The 17,676-nt window shown below is 42.3% G+C and overlaps 1 protein-coding gene across 1 annotated transcript in view; it reads right to left on the bottom strand.

Annotated features, from left to right (window-relative positions):
* C8B (complement C8 beta chain) overlaps positions 1-16,562 on the bottom strand; it is a 31,301-nt gene extending 14,739 nt beyond the window's left edge. Inside the window, exons 1-5 of the mRNA XM_083619362.1 lie at positions 16,244-16,562; positions 11,499-11,655; positions 6,792-6,930; positions 2,912-3,053; positions 502-634 (exon numbers count right to left, since the gene is read on the bottom strand). Coding sequence (XP_083475488.1) covers positions 502-634; positions 2,912-3,053; positions 6,792-6,930; positions 11,499-11,655; positions 16,244-16,335 — 663 coding nt within the window. The 5' untranslated portion in view covers positions 16,336-16,562. The remainder of the gene's footprint in view (positions 1-501; positions 635-2,911; positions 3,054-6,791; positions 6,931-11,498; positions 11,656-16,243) is intronic.
* Positions 16,563-17,676: the final 1,114 nt, after the last annotated feature.

Raw genomic sequence — 17,676 nt, 5'->3', positions numbered from 1 at the left:
TCTATATATTTATTGCAAACCAATAAAACCAATAAATAAATTTATTGCAAACCAATATTCTGTATGTGACAGCAAATAAATGGCATTCATAATTAAATAAATACATAGTTGTCCACATGCAGACATGTTTTACACGTAAGGCATATGGCTTGTTGGTAGAAAGTTAAGTGCCTCAACAATATATTACAGAAATATGTATTGCTGATTCATTAAAAGAGAGACAGAATCCTTAGCTGCTTTGCTGAAAATATGAAAAATCTTCCTTATGAAGGAAAAATGCAACTCATAATACCTGATATTATCTGTGGAGAGGTCTTCTGGATTATCTCTAATACACATATGTAGAGTACTTGAGAAAGCCCAAGTGACTTGGACTTCACATAAAACACGTAAGCATAAAACATAAATATTTGGTTGAGCATTATTTTTACTTTAATAAATGACTTGATGTATCAACAATCCTAGGAATTTTAACTGCACATACAGCTCTTCAATACATACCTCTGCCAAATAGCTTTCTACATTGTATGGTTTTCTGAAATTGGTGTCTCCAATATACTGGGGAGAACATGCTCCAGCATAGTATTTATAGTCTAAAACCCATCCTTCCAGGTCATTTGTGAAAATATTTAATCTGGGGAGATGGGAAATGGATAAAGTTGCCATGCTTAGACATTGGTTATTCAAAGTAAGTTATACATCTTCTTTTGGCTACAAATTTTAGTTCATATGAGGCCTGTTTTGGCCTTGGAAAAACTACACAATTTTTTAAAAAGCAGTAATGCAGCAAATGGGTGTGTGTGTCAAAACTGGGTCTGTAATAGCTGCCTATCAAGCATACTGATTTTCCCAGACACAGTGAACAAATTATATTCTGTTACCATCCAGGAGAGAACCTCCAAAGTATTCTGATTTTTTTCATACTTGCACTACTTGTAACCCACTAAGCTGAACAGAACCCAGCAGTCAGGTGTGGCAGTCTATGAGAGTTAAAATGGTTAAAACCTGAAACAGTTAAAACCTGTTCCATTGCTAGACGTATATATAGGTGGACAGGGCCTTGTGTGTGAGGCAGGCTATAGTATATGCAATAAAAACATAGCAAGTTGCCTTATACTGAAGTCAGACTGTTGGCTCAATCAGTTCAGTATTATCTATACCAGATTGCAGCTACTGTGCTTTCCAGAGGGGATGGGAGCAGGGGTCAGTGCACAGGAAACAGAGCAGCAGGACCCATCACCAGAGCCAGAGGGGTCCCTGTCTCCACAAACACAGCAGGCTCTTAGGTGTAAGGAGCAGCAGCAGAGTCTGTCTTGGAGGCTGGGGCAAGCAATAACCCACAGCCTATCTCCCTAGCTAGCCAGGTGGAGCTCGCTATGTGATTCTTCAGCTGGAGTAGGCTCAGAACAGGTGAAGGTCACATGCCTCGTTAAGCCCAGATGCTGCAATCATTGAGGTGCTGTGTCTGCTCAACTAACTGCCTATGTTGATGCTCCAGGATCTCTGTGGGACTTTGGGCATGTGGACTGACCCTGGACTGGGAACTTGACATACTAACTTCCCACCAGGTAGGCCAGAGGTTTGGGACACCCAGGGTGTAGATTTTTTTAATTTTAAAAACGTTCTAATATTAATTGTATTGGACCTTTGGCTAGAATGTATTAGTCCTCTTTTGGTGTGCCTGCATTTTATGACTCTTGCAATAAACTCCTTTCCTATCTGACCCTGTAAGTAGCACAAATGGTCACTCAGGATGTTTTGCTACTTCTGCTTTGAGCTAGCATCGGGGTGAAGAAATCCGGCATCTCCTTGAGAGGTTCCAAGGAACAGATAGGGACAGGAATGCCAACAACTGGGTGGAAGGCCTGGTTGCTAAGGAAACTCTGATATAGTAGGACATTTGAGACCCAAATGACCTGAGCAGTTAGGGGCACCCGAAGGTATTTGCAGGGGCGAAGTTACTGGTATGGAGCCATGTGTGTTTTACTTCTCATGACCTGTAACCTTTCTTGATGTTTATAGGAGGGTGTTTAAGAATATTTCAATGTTTTATAACTCTTTGTGTGCTGTGTTTGAGCTACTATATAAGCTTTGTTCTGTTTTTACTCTGGTCAGACCTTTTTCTGAAGTACGTAGTGGTTCGGCTAGAACAACCATGTTAAGTTGAGATATTAAAATAGTATCTAAGCTTGCTGCAATTCTTTTGGTTCCATGTTTTATTTAAAAGCTGTCCCCTTGCCTGGGTAATGAACAGGTGGAGGAGAAGTAGATTCTTCCCATGAGTTGATGAAGGTTCAGATGTAGCTAAACTATATGAAGTTTCTAACACCTGTTGTAAAATTCTGCTGCAACAGAGTAACATGGCTACTTTTCTAGGAAGTATGAGAATGTGTCTCAAAAACCCCCTTTTCTCTAAGCAGTCATAGAATTTATTGATAGCTCTTTATTGATAGCAGGAATGTGAAATCTCAGCCAGGCCCCTGAGCCAAATGTGGACTTCTAGGCCTATTTATCTGGCCCTTGAGAATCCCCAAAGCCATTTTCCCTCCCTGATTACCTCATCTCTTCCCAGGCCACAGCCTCACCAGCCTAGTTTCACACGCTCCTTGAGTGTTTTTGGAATGTTTCCTTGAACTCTGTTAATTCCTCATGGTGGTCTGAATGTAGGGTAGGGCTGGGTGGGTGCAGTAACTAGCCTGCTGAATAAAGGTAAAATTTACATTTGTTGCTCCGCCTACTTTTACCTCTGGTCCCACCCACCACTGGCACATAGCTCTGGGGAAGATTGCCCAGAATTGAATGTGACCCTCAAGCTGAAAAAAACGGTTCCCACCTCAATTCTAAAGGTAGAACTGCAAATTGTTCCATTTGGCATCAGTCCTGTTTCTGGAAATATAATGGAACTGCTTACCCACTTGCTAGCATTTGTATTCCCCAGTATTGTTCCATCTCCTGGCTGCACTTTTTATATACTTTCTTACAATTTCTTTCATCTGACTGATCCCCACAGTCATCATCTCCATTGCAAAGCAGCCTCCGATTAATGCATCTCCCTACAACACAGAGTGGGAACACACTAATTAATTGTTAATCTGATATTTCCCTTTAGCTCAATCAGTGCAATGCTTTGCCCCTGACCCCTGAAAATGTGAAGATGCAATTATCAATTTATTTCAGGGAAAGCGCTTGGCTTATCTGCTCCTTTACAAATTCGGGTTTAATAACCAGGCACATTTAATTGATTAGGATGAGTCTGCATAAACATTTTTGTAATATTATTTTGAACTTAAATTAGCGGCAAATTGTATTGCATTTCTTAGGCGAAAAGTCGTCACTAGCAGAAAGAACTTGAGAAATATGGTACAACTGTAATTGCAACATGCAGCCAATGTATAACCTAGCAATCTGGTTGAAATATAGAATGTACTGAGTATTGAGGATCATTGTTTTGAAAAGGCAATGTTTCTGCACTTTAGAATTGCGCTGAAATGCTTGAAAGCGTGCTCGTACTGGCTTTGTTTGGATGTAATAATAAACTATGGTTTACTGTTACATCAATGTTCCTGTGCAAACCTCAGGCTCATACCTTCCCTGTTCTGCTTTGCGCTGCCATGAGCAGCACTGCCAGCCTACCGCTAGGCAGAGTAAGGGAATTATCTCAGGTGCAGATGCTAGAGGAGGTTGCAGTGGTCCCTTTCAATTCCTCCTGAGGCCTCTGTTCCTCAACAACTCCCCTCCATTGGAGATTAGAAATATGTGTGCAATATGCCTAAACTAGCCTGCTGTCATCAGGTGCACAGAGATATACGTACAGACAGATGCTATCACATTGTATGTGTTAGAGCAAGACTTAACTGCTAGTTAGTTTCTGTACATAAAAAGGGGTGTGTGGAGCATGTTGCTATTTGCCTCAGACAACAAGATGCCTTGGGTTAGTCCTGTAGGAAAATGGGAAGCTTTCATTTCCACTTTTTAATTAACGGCCAATTAGTGTTATGTCATAAACTGGACAAACTGCCGATAGTTTTAACTATGCTTTGCTCTCACTTTATGACTCTGGCTGGTGTCCATACACCTTAGTTCAGATTAGGTACAGTTTAGGATTTGGATGTAATATTAAACTGTGGTCAGTTGGAGGTGAAATCTTCCAATCTCCTCACTGTACTTGTGCAAAAGAAGAGACTGGAAGGTGGCCACTCAAACCCAAGCCTTGCACTGTCTCATTTATGTTTTGAAAAATAACAGTTCATCATAATATTTGAATGAGGCCACTGTCTGCAGAAAGTTGAGAAACTGAACAGCCTGAACTCAATGTCCTATGCTGAGAAGCAGCAGTTGATGGGCCATGTTTGAATACTAAACCTGGATCTATAGAAGTGGGTAAATACAGTGCAATGGCTTTAACCTTGGGTTTATATCCCTGTTCTCTATTCCCCAAAACTACAATAGGATGAGTTACCTACTAGTGATTTTTACTGCTGTATTTTAATCTATTGAAAGCTGCCTAGATGGGCTGGGGTAACCCAGTTCGATGGGTGGCATATAAATAAATTATCATTATTATTAGCACTAGTAGTATATAAATATGTCCACCACCTAAGGATTCCTCATCCATAAAACTGAGTCTAAGCAAATTTGTACTGCAAATCCTACTTATGGCACTCTTGAGTCTATGTTTTCAAAACCTCCTATCTGCCCTGCCATAACTCTTATTCCTGTGCCAACTTCCTGCCTTTCCCCCTTCTCCTTGACCCCCAAAGTGCTTCTGGTTCTGCTTCCACTGCTTTCTTGGCTTGAATAAGACCCTGCCCTAAACTTCTTGAAAACTGGGACCGCCTGCTTGCTATGAAAGCAGAATCTGCCAATGTTGCATATAGCCTAATGCAAAGTCTCTTCTATCCCATGGCATCCCATTTGCATTACCAACTTAATGCTTCCTGCATCCTTTCATCACTTGCTGCAACCACCAAAAAAAGTACAATTTCTGTAGGAATTCCAAATGTTGCCATTGCATAAAAAACAAGCAAACAGCAACCTGGAGTTTCCTGGCTGCAGAAATCGAGACAGCACTGCTGTGTCTAATAAATCCTCATTTTTTTGTTTTATAGTGAAGTTTGAGGAGAAAGCTGATGAGGAGTAATTCTTAATATATTACGAATGTTGATGATTGTTGCTGCAGTATCTTTTTTAAAAAAAAATACGACTGCAATATTTTGAAATTCTAGCTGTGTATAATATGAGTCATTAAAAGAGCTTGGGAAGGCAGTTTTCTTATTTTTCTTGCTGCAGTTTATAACCCAGAACAGATCTGAAATTCTTTGCAGCCTGTCTAGAGCATCTATACCTCCAGCACCCTGCCATGTATACTGCTGGAAAATGCACACGCAGGCGTGATTACCAAGCAGGCTTGGGCATAATGTAATCCAATAAATTTTAACAGCAGACATGAGAGAAAGCACGTGAGCTTCATTTTGATCTGTATGGACCTCTTAAAATGAACCTAGAAAGGGAGCCGGGAACAAATAAATTTTGTTATGATAAAGCTAACACAGAGCATATCATTTATGATTTCTGAAACATGACACCACCAGGGGCACACAGCGGGTGGAATTGAACATTGTGCATTGTGTAGGAACATGGACATTCCGTCTGCACAAGCACTGCACCTGGCGGAATGGTACTGTTTAAACTATGGATTAAATATGAGCATGCAGTATGCTGGTGTACACTGTTGACGTTACAGGCACTTCACTCCTTCCCCACTCGTGCTCTACTGTATATGTGCTGCCAGGAAACAGTCCATGGTCTGACTTAGTCTGAACTCAGGATTGTAGATGGTTTTCTCCCAACAAACCATAATTGGTAAGCCAATAACAACCCTTGGTTTCTGTCAGGGAACTGCCATCGGAACTAAAGGAGGAGGCGAGGCTCCACAGCGATGCTGGAGAGGGGCCAAGCAGGGAGAGAGGCAGGTCTCTGGTTGGGGAAGAAAATCAGCGCAACACCAGGGATAGAGGGGGGCCGATGGGGGAAGCAGACAGCAGGCTCCAGGACTCTTCACAGGAGACCAGTGAGGAGAGCACAGGTCCTCCGCTGCCCACACCCACCCTGCGCAGAAGACTTCTGCGCAGGGAAAGTAGGCGGCGACTTGGCGTCAAAGAACTTCTTTGCTGGAAGAGGTTCAAGAAACGCCCACTGACGGATTCTGCTAGCGACTGAACAGCCACGGAATGGATGGCTGTCCAGAGAGAAACAGTTTAACCAGGCAACCTAGCCCAGAGCGGCGGTAACTTATGCACAAGCAACCCCTAAAGCCATTACAGTTTCAATTCATGGTTTGTTGGGAAAGCAGCAAACCCAGATTGGGATGTAGTGTCGGACCCAGACTCTGGCCTGATTCCCAGCAGCGCAACAGCAGAAGTTGCTCGTGAGAAGTGAATCGCCCACTGTTTTGCATCATTCACCAGCACACAATATAAACCATAGTTTAGTTTAACTGTGGTTTAAAATGATGCGCAAACCAGGCCATTGTTGTTCCCTGTTGTCCCATTCTTCTTGCTGGTTTTATAATTATGTCTGTTTAATAATGCAAACCATATCAAATTTCAGTTGCGACAAATCAAACAATGTGAACTATTACTCTACACTTTAAAAGGTCTGCCATGAGTATGATTTCATTCACTCTATTAAGTTCAAATTTTCATTCACTCTATTAAGTTCAAATACAATTCAATACATGGGGGCTTAGCCACTGGCTTCAAATTTAGGAAAACCACTTCTTATTCACTAACCTGTGGCACACACAAAGCCTTCACATCTAACTGTATTCCTGCAAGGTCTGTTTGTAACGCAGTCTTCAGTTTCTTTGTCAGAGTAATCACACGGGTCACCGCCAAACTGAGAAGGCCGTTCCACATGGACAAATCTGTACTGTAACAGAATAGAGATTATGAATTCCAGGTCTCCTAAATTAAAAAAGGCATGTATCCCAGATATCCCTAGATCTCTGCTAGTGGCAGCACCAAGCATCAATGGCAAATGTCAGATTTCTTCCTATTCCATCTCTGTCGTTAAGAAGAAGGCATCTGATGGCATTATATATAATAAATAAATTACTAAACCATCCTTGTTTAAATGATCTCAGAATCAAAGCAGAGCCCAGTTCCCGATATATACCAACTACCAAAACAATCAATCCACAAATCAATTTACAAAAGAGAAGGTAAAAATAAAGTACTAGTGTTAAAATTTATATCACAACATAGTGCAAGCGGTTTAACACTGGCCGGCCACTGTGAGAATAGGATGCTAGGCCTGATCCAGTAGGCTCATCTTATGTCATATATACACATTAATATCCTGTTAATGCCCAAGCAAATGTATAGAACATATGTTTCCAAGTTGCTTTCAGAATGACAGCCAGGGATGTGTGTATGTTGTGGATTTTTGTTTTTGCTGGTTTTTATTAAGGGCTATGTTCAAATAAGAAGTTCTCAAGGCTAGATCTCCCATGATTATGTGTGTTCTATAGTGATTAGGATGGCAGAGAGATGTCGCCAGGCAGAATGAAGTCTTGCACCTTCATAGCAGTGCATGCAGTCTCTAATATATGTGTGGGATGTACCTCCTTTGTGGGTTGAGGGGAAGACTAAACTAGTACTGCTCTAAGTATGCAGAATGTTCTCTTTTTGTTGCCATACTGATTGGCAGATAGCTACCCATTTTGCTGTTTAAGGGAATGGTCTCCCCTGACTTCTACATTACCCACCCCCCGGTCCTTGCACCTTCAGAGGTAGGGACAAAAATAGTGATTTGGGACACTTTGGTGGCCTGCCTGTGAAACTCCTTCCCCAGGAAGACCTGTCTGACTGCTGTTCTGTTGTTCTTCCGAAGTTGGGGAAAACTTTTATTCCCTTTTTAACGAGTATTCTACGTGGGGCTGCCCTTGAGACTGACCCAGAAACTCCAGCAGGTGCAGAATGCCGCGGCGAGACTCCTTGTGGGGTCCTCACCGCGGGATCACATTCACCCGGTGCTATACCCGCTGCACTGGCTCCCGGTGGAGTATAGGATCAGGTTTAAGGTGCTGGTTTTAACCTTTAAAGCCCTATACGGCCTAGGACCCTTGTACCTATGGGACCGTCTCTCGTGGTATGTCCCATGGAGGATCTTACGGTCTTCAAATAAAAACATCTTGGAGATCCCTGGCCACAGGGAGGTTAGACTGGCCTCAACCAGAGCCAGGGCTTTTTCAGCCATGGCCCCGATCTGGTGGAACGCTCTGTCGTAAGACAGTCCCTGCGGGACTTGACATCTTTCCGCAAGGCCTGCAAGATGGAGCTGTTCCACTGGCCTTTGGCCAAGGCACAGTCTGACCCCCTCTCTCCATCTGTAATCCTCATAGAACTCTAGCCCAGTGGTCGCCATTAATTTGATTCTGAATTGATTTTAGAATGTATTTTAATTAATTGACTGTGATTTTATGTAAATTGTACTAATTTTACTGTTGTTAGCTGCTGTGAGCCCGGCTTTGGCCAGGGAGGGCGGGATATAAATAAAAACTACTTCTTCTTCTCCTTCTTCTTCTTCTTCTTCTTCTTCTTCACCACAGCATTGATTCTGAGAGGTCTAATTCTGATTAAAGGCCAGTTTTCTACATGTTCCTTCTTGTATCAGACAAAACCATGCAGGCTGCAGGCCACTTAAGCTCTTAGCCCATAAGCAAAGCTGGCCAGGGATAGGATGGGGTCAAGTAGATCATCACTGTTGATAGGATTCACACAGAATTCATGTACCCTGCAGCTGGGAGCATTGCTTCGATGAGAGGATCGGGGTGGAAAGTCAAGGCTCTAGTTTAATGCTCTGAAGTAGCATGCTGGCAAGTCCTGTCACCGCAGGCATCACTCCCTTGCCTTCACATTCCCCTTTGCCCCTGGATTGGCAATTGAGGAATTAGGAGAAAGGAACCCTGAAGAAGCCAGATCTGGCTAAGAGACTTCCAGGTACTGACATCTCCTCTAGGAACTGCAGCAGTTTTTGGATCAGCTGATGTCGCTGAATTGGTCCTCTGCTCTTGGTGGATGACTCCTGCCTTTCTGCTTATCTGCCTGCTCTTCTGCCAACCATGAACTCACCTCTCATGCTCCACCAAACGGCAGGTGGTTTCCTCTCCTTGGGACCACTCTACTTTTTTAAAAATGTTCCCAGCATCCTCACCTTCTGCCATGGTCTCCAGAAGCCCTTCATGCTAGCAAAGGTCCAATCCTGCCCAAAACTAGATACTAAGTGCCTGACAGGGTCCCAATTTCCATTACCTCTAACACCCTCCAAAATCCTCCATCCAGAAACACTAAGTGAGCAGGTCTGTGGAAATCTCTGGGGTTTGCTTAGTACCAGATACACGTATCTTCCGTCCTGCCTTGTCATGCCATTAGGGCACATTTCAGAGATCAGATGTGCTCATGCAACTCTTTTCTATGATTTCATATTTGCTGTGGGCTTTAACCTATCCTGCCCCTGTTCATTCTTGACAGGGTGACTAGGAGGCCCATATGCAATGTATCACCAGTGCTGTCAGTTTCATTGTGATGCTGTGAAAGATGTCATGGGAGAAAGGTCTCAAACTTTTACTGGCCTTTGTGTACTTTCAGTCATATGCTAGAGTGCCGATAAGCTCTATACCTCTAGATGCAACAGCCAGCATGCAATAAAACCTTCTCAGTTACAAGTTCAATATTATCTGCGCTCTCCTCGGTTTGCTATATCCACTTTTCTTAGCATCTAATACAATAGGGCTTTCAGCTGCTATTCCAGTAACAAAAGTAATGATGATAAATAATCATATGTAAGCTGTGGCTTTGAGCAAGGCCAAAGAATGACTACTCAAAAAATGAGTAGCCTTAGCATGGTGACAAGATGATATTATACGGCACTTTTGAAGATAATGGGAATCTTACCACTAATGTCTGTAACAATCAAAGCCTTAGTCTGAAGACACTTTGTAGGTGGAAAATGCTCAAGGATGAAAAATGAGCGGCTGTGGGCCATAATCTCCCAGCCAAAAGCAAGGATATTAAGGGCGCTCCACACAAATGGGCTCTACATCAGGAGTGCTCTAGCATAGCTAGTAAAGTGTGGCAACTCCCCAGTCACTTTCTGTACAAGAAAGACAATAAAAGGCTTGCTCCCCCACTGCTGTGCAAAGTGCTTTGCTGACCCCATGCTCTATGGTTAGCTCTAAGGGCTAGCAAAGCACATTGTGATGCCCTCCCAAATGCCACACAGCCAGCTGGTTGCTGGGCGTTTTTGTGAAATGCTGCACAAGGGACTGACAGGTGTCATTGACCTGACATCAGATAATTTGAAAGGTGGGTTGCCAACCTGTCAAAGGTGGCCTGTGGGGGTGGGGGAGAATAGGAAACTGACCCACTGGAGCAACATAAAACATATCTGCTCCATCTTTCCAGTGGGACTGCAAGCAGGCTGTTTGAGTGGATACAAAACTGGATTGCCAATAAATACTGAAGTTGGGATTATGATACTTCTGTTGAAAATAAGTGGAAGTAAGAGAAGACAATGGGTGGTGGACATGCTCATTTTTAAATCATGACTTTCTCCAGACAGCACATGGTGCTGATAAATTGTTTTTTTTTAATTTACCATTATGAAATGTGGACAACCAAACAGGTATGTGCAGCTGAACAGGTACAATGAGGTCTGAAATTCAGACCAGGTATTTGGGCCCCATAAATTGAACTGAACTGATTAATCTGCAGATTCACACCACCTGGGAATATTGGAAGAGGAAGCGGTGTCTATGTTGTGCTTGTGTAAGTGCAACCTCTGGTACCTGTTGGCTGAGCTGGTGTGATGGCATTGGATGCTCATGAACTTTCCTACTGTTTAGGGAATAGAGCTTGTCAAAATGATTGTAATCCAACTTTTGAAGGAAGGAAAAGTTGCTGGTTTGACAAGGATTGCAGCACAGTCTCTTGGGATGACAGTATGCTTGAGGGACAGGCTGGAGACTAGAAGTGCATGGAAGCTAAAGGCCCAAAGGCAATGGGGGTGAATGAAGGAAAAAGAAATTTGGGGCAAGATAAATAATGGCTTGAGGGAAGGGAGCAAAGGAAATGAGGACAAACTAAGTTTCTTTTCTCATCCGCATTTTTAAAAAACTTTATTTCAAAACAAAATTTTATATTGTTGCTTTTAAGGAAGGGACTCTTGGGGGGAGGGGAAACCACATAGATCAGTATGGCTTTGTATACTCTGTGGAATGTCTATGTATAGATATGAGAACACAAAAGGCCACCCACAAGGCACAAGTGGGCATTTTTCAGTGCTCTGCTCTGAAAAATGAGGACCCAAGGAAACGATGTGTAATAGAGACATGGAGTTGAAAGGGAGCCATTTTGATTTGAATTAATCAGCCACTTTGCAAGCTTCTCATTGCAATACATTGAAATACCACACAAACAGATCACAAAGACACTCACCCTTTTCCTCTGGCAAGGATCGCAAGTGCTCCATGATGACCAGCTGGAAAGCGTACAATCGATGGGCTGTGGTGGGTTGCTGGGAGACCGGCGCCATCTGCCTTTGGTCACATTGGTATCGGCTCCATATAGTTGAAGAGAACTGTCTTTTTCTCCACTGCATTTTAATAGAGGGAAAGCTATTTTTTCATTAGGGCGCATGTCAATCTGTCTCCTATTTCTTAATGCCAGCACCCACCTGGGCACCAGTTTAGAGCACTTCCCATTCACAGAAAGAGAAACGAGGTGTTCAATTAAAGTACACAACAGTTTTGCCACTCTGCCTTGTGCAAAATTCAAGTTGCACAACCAACTCAAGTATTGTAATTGCTGCACAAGCGAAATCCCACATAATTGAATTCTTGTGTGATTACTAAGGATGTGTGATGCAGAACTCTGCATGGACCACTGCATGCCCATCAGCATACCACTGAGAGGCATTTATTGTTGAAAACAGTCAACATACAACCTACATAGTGCCCAGTACTAATACATAGTGCCCAGTACTAATGGGTGTGTAGATAGTATCCAGAGTTGATGTTGCATCTCAGCTTGAGGTGATGCCAATTGACCAAAGCTCACTGAAACTCAGTAAATGGTGAGACAAAATCTAATAAGCCCAGGCTGAATTTAACCTGCCACTTTGAAGTCCCTTCCTAGCTATTGGCTGAATTGCTATGATGTCACAGATGCTTGATATTCAGAGCTTATTCACTGTATTGAATTAGCGGTCCTCCCTCCACCCTTCCTGCTCCCCCACAAGTATATGGTTCTCACTGGATTAGGTAACTGATAGGTGGATTTGTAGCTGGTTGATTGACCAAACCCAAAGAGTGCTCATTAATGGTTCCTCATCATTCTGGAAAAAAGTGACGACAAGTAGGACGCTACAGGGTTCTTTCTGTCCTGGTCAGGGGTGCTGACATGGAACCCAGGTTATGGGTACCCAGTGGAGCCCATGACGTAACCTGCCGTCATGACGTCGTGACATCATGATGCCACGTTGTGTCGGTGGCTCAGCGGCACTTCTGAGGCCTCGCAGGGTTTCGAAGGGCTTCGCAAGACCTCTGATGTGACTTCCGGTTTCTACTGGAAGTCGCATTCGGAGGCCTCTGACATTGCTTTTAAGACCTTGCAGGGCCTTGGAGGTCACATCTGAGGCCTCGCGAGTCCTTTGATGTGACTTGCGGTTTGTATTGGAAATCGGGTTTGGAGGCCTGGCAGGGCCTCTGACCTCCTCTGACCTCCTCTGGGAGGTTGCATCAGGTCTCTAGTAGAAACTGGAAGTCGTGTCAGAACCCCATGTTGTGAGAGCTAAGCAAAAATAAAAAATAAAAATTGTGGGTGCCCTGGCATCCAGGGGCCCCTAGACCTGACATCTATGGTCCTGGGCCTATAGCTGTTCAGCATCTTTATCAACAACTTGAGGGCATGCTCATCAAATTTGCAGATGACATCAAACTGGTATTCAGAAGTATTAATGCTTGAGACTGTGGAAGTCGGTGGGGATCAGTGGCTAGCCTGTGACCTTCAAATGCTGCTGGCCTACAACTCCCACCACCCTCAGACAGCATGGCCAGTGATCAGGGATGATGAGTATTGTAGTTTGGCAACATCAGAAGGGCAACAGGTCAACCATGCCTGCCTTATAGCCTGGCTGCAGCTTGAACATGGATAATTTATGGGAATCTTTCATGCCTTCACTCTGACATGCATATGAGACAGAGATGAGACACAGAGTAGTCGCAAATGGCCGGGTTTCCATTCTGCCTCTTTAACATATGAAGGGATTTTATAGGTTTTAATCTATATGTATTAGTACAAATGGAGAAAGGTAAAACAAATATATACACGCAACCAATTCACTTTCTGTAACTAATACAATACCTGATAGGAATCTATTCTTTTCCTTGTATATTATACAACCCATCAACGGTTTCCCACGAAACAGAGAGAATACTTCATATTTCAATTTGACACACTGACGATTGTTACCTCCATGTAAAACATTATGAGTCAAATGTTAAGCCCTTTTTTCTCAGACAAGGCTATTAATAAAAGCCTGATAAGTCTCTCTTTGTGCATGTGGGGTAAAGCCTTTGACTGCACAAATGACATGAAATAATACTAGAAAACCTCCTGATATCACCAGCAAAAAGAAATTTATTTAGTGATCATTTTCAGGGTTGAGTATGCCTCTTCAGATATTCTATAGCAGAAACATACGGAAACAAAACATAATAATAATAATAATAATAATAATAATAATAATAATAATATATAGAAAAGAAGAGGCAGTAAGGATTTGCACACTAGCTGTGCCCCCGCCCCTCAATCATCCTCCATAAGTTGATCTTCTGAACCTAGGAGACTCCGCATGAAGTCCTAAGTGTCTCCTCATGCATTTTAGAATTGGAGTCCTAAAAGACTGCCCTCCAAGTTATGCTTGCTAGCACACTTATCGCTGCCCTCTTCTTCTTCCTCCTCCTCCTCCGTTTTCCAGAATGACATATAACGTATTTTAATGCTAATCTGAAAACTGTGTGGTCCACCAAGCCATATTCAGTCCCAAGGATTGTTAAGCCTGTTCTACTGCTGCCTTCTAGGGTTGGAAAAATGGGAGGGGGAGTGTCAACTGCTTGGCAGAAGGATGCAGCATTTGGCTTGGGGGGCCTGCAAATTGTGCAGTCCTGTTTTAATGAGCTCCCTTAGGACTAGGGAGGCAAGATGCGCCTGTTTCAAAGACACCTTCAAATAGGTCTCATTGTATTTTCCAAGGAATACAAAACATGGCGGGGAGCGGCAGTGTTTTGCCATCCTTAACACACAGATCCACGAGTCTTATTTATAAAATTTTCTGGAGCAATAAGCATGCCTTGTTGTCGCAACTATTACTTCCTACAATCAATTTTCTGAAAGTCTTTGGGAACGTAATCAAACTTTAATTACAAAAGAAATTAAAATGATAATTAATTTTTCACTGGCAGTTAATAAAAGCTTCCATCCACCTTGATTATGGTGGGTTAAACACCCAGAGCAGGGTGTAAATTCTGCTTCGAGGAGTAATTTGAAAAACAACAACAACAGCAAGCCAGAAATAGAGAACAAAGAAAAATGCTATTTTCTAGAAAGATGAAGAGAAATAAACAATGCACAAATAATTAAGATGGGAATGCCACTGGCTTCAGCAATTTCTTTTAGCAGAAGCAGGTTTGCAACAAGTAGATTTACATGACGTAAGTGTACATTTTACACCGCCATGATATATTCCAATTGCTTGCCCAGTTAAGAAAATAATTGATACTTCTCTTAATTGTACTGCTTACAACTTAATCAGGCATTGAAAGGTCTGATCGAAAGTGAAACACAATATACCTACCTGACATCTGCTTAACACTTTTTGTCATATTAAAATAAATGAGTGCTATTATTAATATTAGGAACAAAAAGCAGCTAAGTAGCGAGGGGTGGCTGTTCCTGGCATAGAGTGCAATTCTTCAGAATAAGATGACAAAAGGGGTTGATGGGAGAAGAGATTATACATAATGAAGGTCTGACGAAGTTACAACGGGGCAGCAGTGTAGGAGAGGTGGAGGGCTTTAAAAGTAAGGATGAAGTGCCTGAGGTTAACATGTAGGGAAACAGAATTACATGATCAAACAATAGGTGGAAAATGTGAATTTAGTGTGTGTGTGTATTTTTTAAAAAGGGAAGATTTTGCGGAAGAGGGTGTTAGTAGGAAAGAAGTTATAGTCGTCTTCCAGATGACTTCCTGATAGAAGTAGATGTACAGGAAAAGGTAGCTCTGGGAGATGTAGTAAAGGATGCAGAGTTTGCTTGGCTGCTAAAGGAGAAGGACAGGAAAAAGTCAAAGGTGGCCCTTTAGTGACATGCCTCTGAGATGGGCAGACGACAGTACCTAAGAAACCCAGAGTGAAGATTCTTTAAGTATTACACTAGCATTGTGGAAGAACCATGTCCATGTGTTTATCCTATGGGCATCAGTGTGATATTTAAAGGCCTACAGCCACATGGACCTTTCCCGTAGAATCAGCTCTAGTGTTGCAGGCCTTTAAACGTTAAATAATAACAGTGGGATAAACTTATAAACAGCAGCACAGCTCCTGTAATGGAAGGTGAGGATTAATGGTTGCAGACCAGTGTCCCTGTTTTCCAGGGGCAGTCCCGGATTTGCAGAAGCTGTCCTGGTTTCTGATTGATCCCAGAATGTCCTGGGAGAAATGCTGTAGGGTATGGAATAGGACATCCCTATTTCATTGGATAAGTGTTGGAAGGTATGTGGTTGACAGCATGGAAACAGAAGGTATCACCCATATGAAGTGGAGTATGTGAAAAAGTGGAAGTGACAAGTTGGCATATACAATATTCACTCCCACCCAATATCTTAAATTTTAGACTCGACTAGGCAAGACAGCCACAGGGAGAAAGATGTTACTGAATATCAGAGCACCATTTCACATACTTTGGAGTCTCCAAGCGATCAGGCTTGTTCAAATGCATGTCACTTTGCAACATGTTCAGTTCAATATGGTCCTCCTTTGGTAAAACTTTGCTACTAATCCAGAAATAGCTCAAGAGGCACTTTCCATGTACCACACAAATATCAGAACAGAAGGTTACCATTAAACGTCACTATCTATCACATTACCATACTGATATTGGTTTGAAAAACAATATTCACTTACCTGGAGCAATGCAAATTTAAGAAGCTTATGCTTACACAGATCACGAAAACTCTGGCCAGCCACGAACAAAAGAGTATAGATGCTGCACTCATGTTTTAAAGTACTGTGGGAAATCTATAGCATGTTTCTTACTAAATCCGCTTGCTACTGTGTTTGAAAACAGCGGGGCGAGCAAGGTAGATTAGTAGCTGTTTCCCAGCAGGCAAACAGAAGATAAGCTACCTTCCGACAAATTTAACAAAGTTTACTGGTTGGACAGAGCCTTCTACTGGGCCGCTGGAAAACTGTTGGAGAAAGTCGGAGACATGAAGCACAGCTCAGGACTTGTTTACTGGCCTGTCTTACATAAATCTAAGGCTGCAATCCTATAGCCAGTTATGGAGATTTAAAATTGGAACTCTGTGCGTAGTAACCTGGGTGTAACATGCCTTATTGGACACACAGTGGGACTTACTACAGAGTAAGGAGGAACAGCAGGGGACTGCTACCCCTGTTAACTTCTACCTATAATTGGCTTCCCATTTGTGGGTTAACATTACAATTCTTTGTATTTAATGGTGCTTAGTCTCAGGTAAGTATAGGATTTCACTAGTAAAGTATTTAAAATCTTAATTTAGAAAAGATTTGAATAGGAAATCATTATCGCCCTCAAAGCCCAGTTCCTACCTTTCTGTTTTCATCCTGAAATAATCAATCACAATGAGTTAAAACACAGAGACTTCCTTGATTCTGCAGGAAAACTAAACCATCTGCTAAAAGTATAGGTGATCCTGGTCAAGATCAATAAATGCTTTAGGGTCACACACACACACACACACACACACACCCTTATTTTTAATTGTATATTTTTATCTCATGGCAGCCACACCTTGAATAATACACTGCAGATCATATTCTGGAGCTATAGCCACTCCGCATCAGAATAAAAACAAGGGTAATGAAAAGAAGAGCCAGTGTCTACAACTAGACACAACTGCTTATAGTCTGATGCTTGGTTAAAGGGATATTTTCACTACCCGTGATGTGGATCCAGCAGTCAAAAGCAGGTGGGAATTCCACAGATAACAAGGACTGTACTGATTTAATTGTAGCTGAATGCTTGTGCCAGACCTCAACCACCAGCAATTGCTTCTTTTTCCTACCAATTATAAATAGAGTCAAGGGCTCTTTTAAATAATGAGTTGAGCACAATCTTATCTTTGATGGCCATTAGTACATCAAATTTCTAAGGAGGTTATGTTTATTTATGTGTAAATTTATTTGTAAGTTTTTACAAACTTTCAAGGCAACTAACAATCTGATACAATACAACGCCATTACCCCCCCCCCCGAAGAATTGATAAAACAAACGATAAGCCAATTGAGGAAAAAACCGAAAACAAAAATGGGGGGATAACGTTATAGAATTCTATTTGCAGTGCTACCACTAAAAG

This window comes from Podarcis filfolensis (assembly GCF_964270895.1).
Source record: "Podarcis filfolensis genome assembly, chromosome: 6".
Classification (NCBI taxonomy): Eukaryota; Metazoa; Chordata; class Lepidosauria; order Squamata; family Lacertidae; genus Podarcis; species Podarcis filfolensis.
Note: the sequence above shows the minus strand (reverse complement) of the source record. Positions and strands in the feature narration are given on the sequence as shown.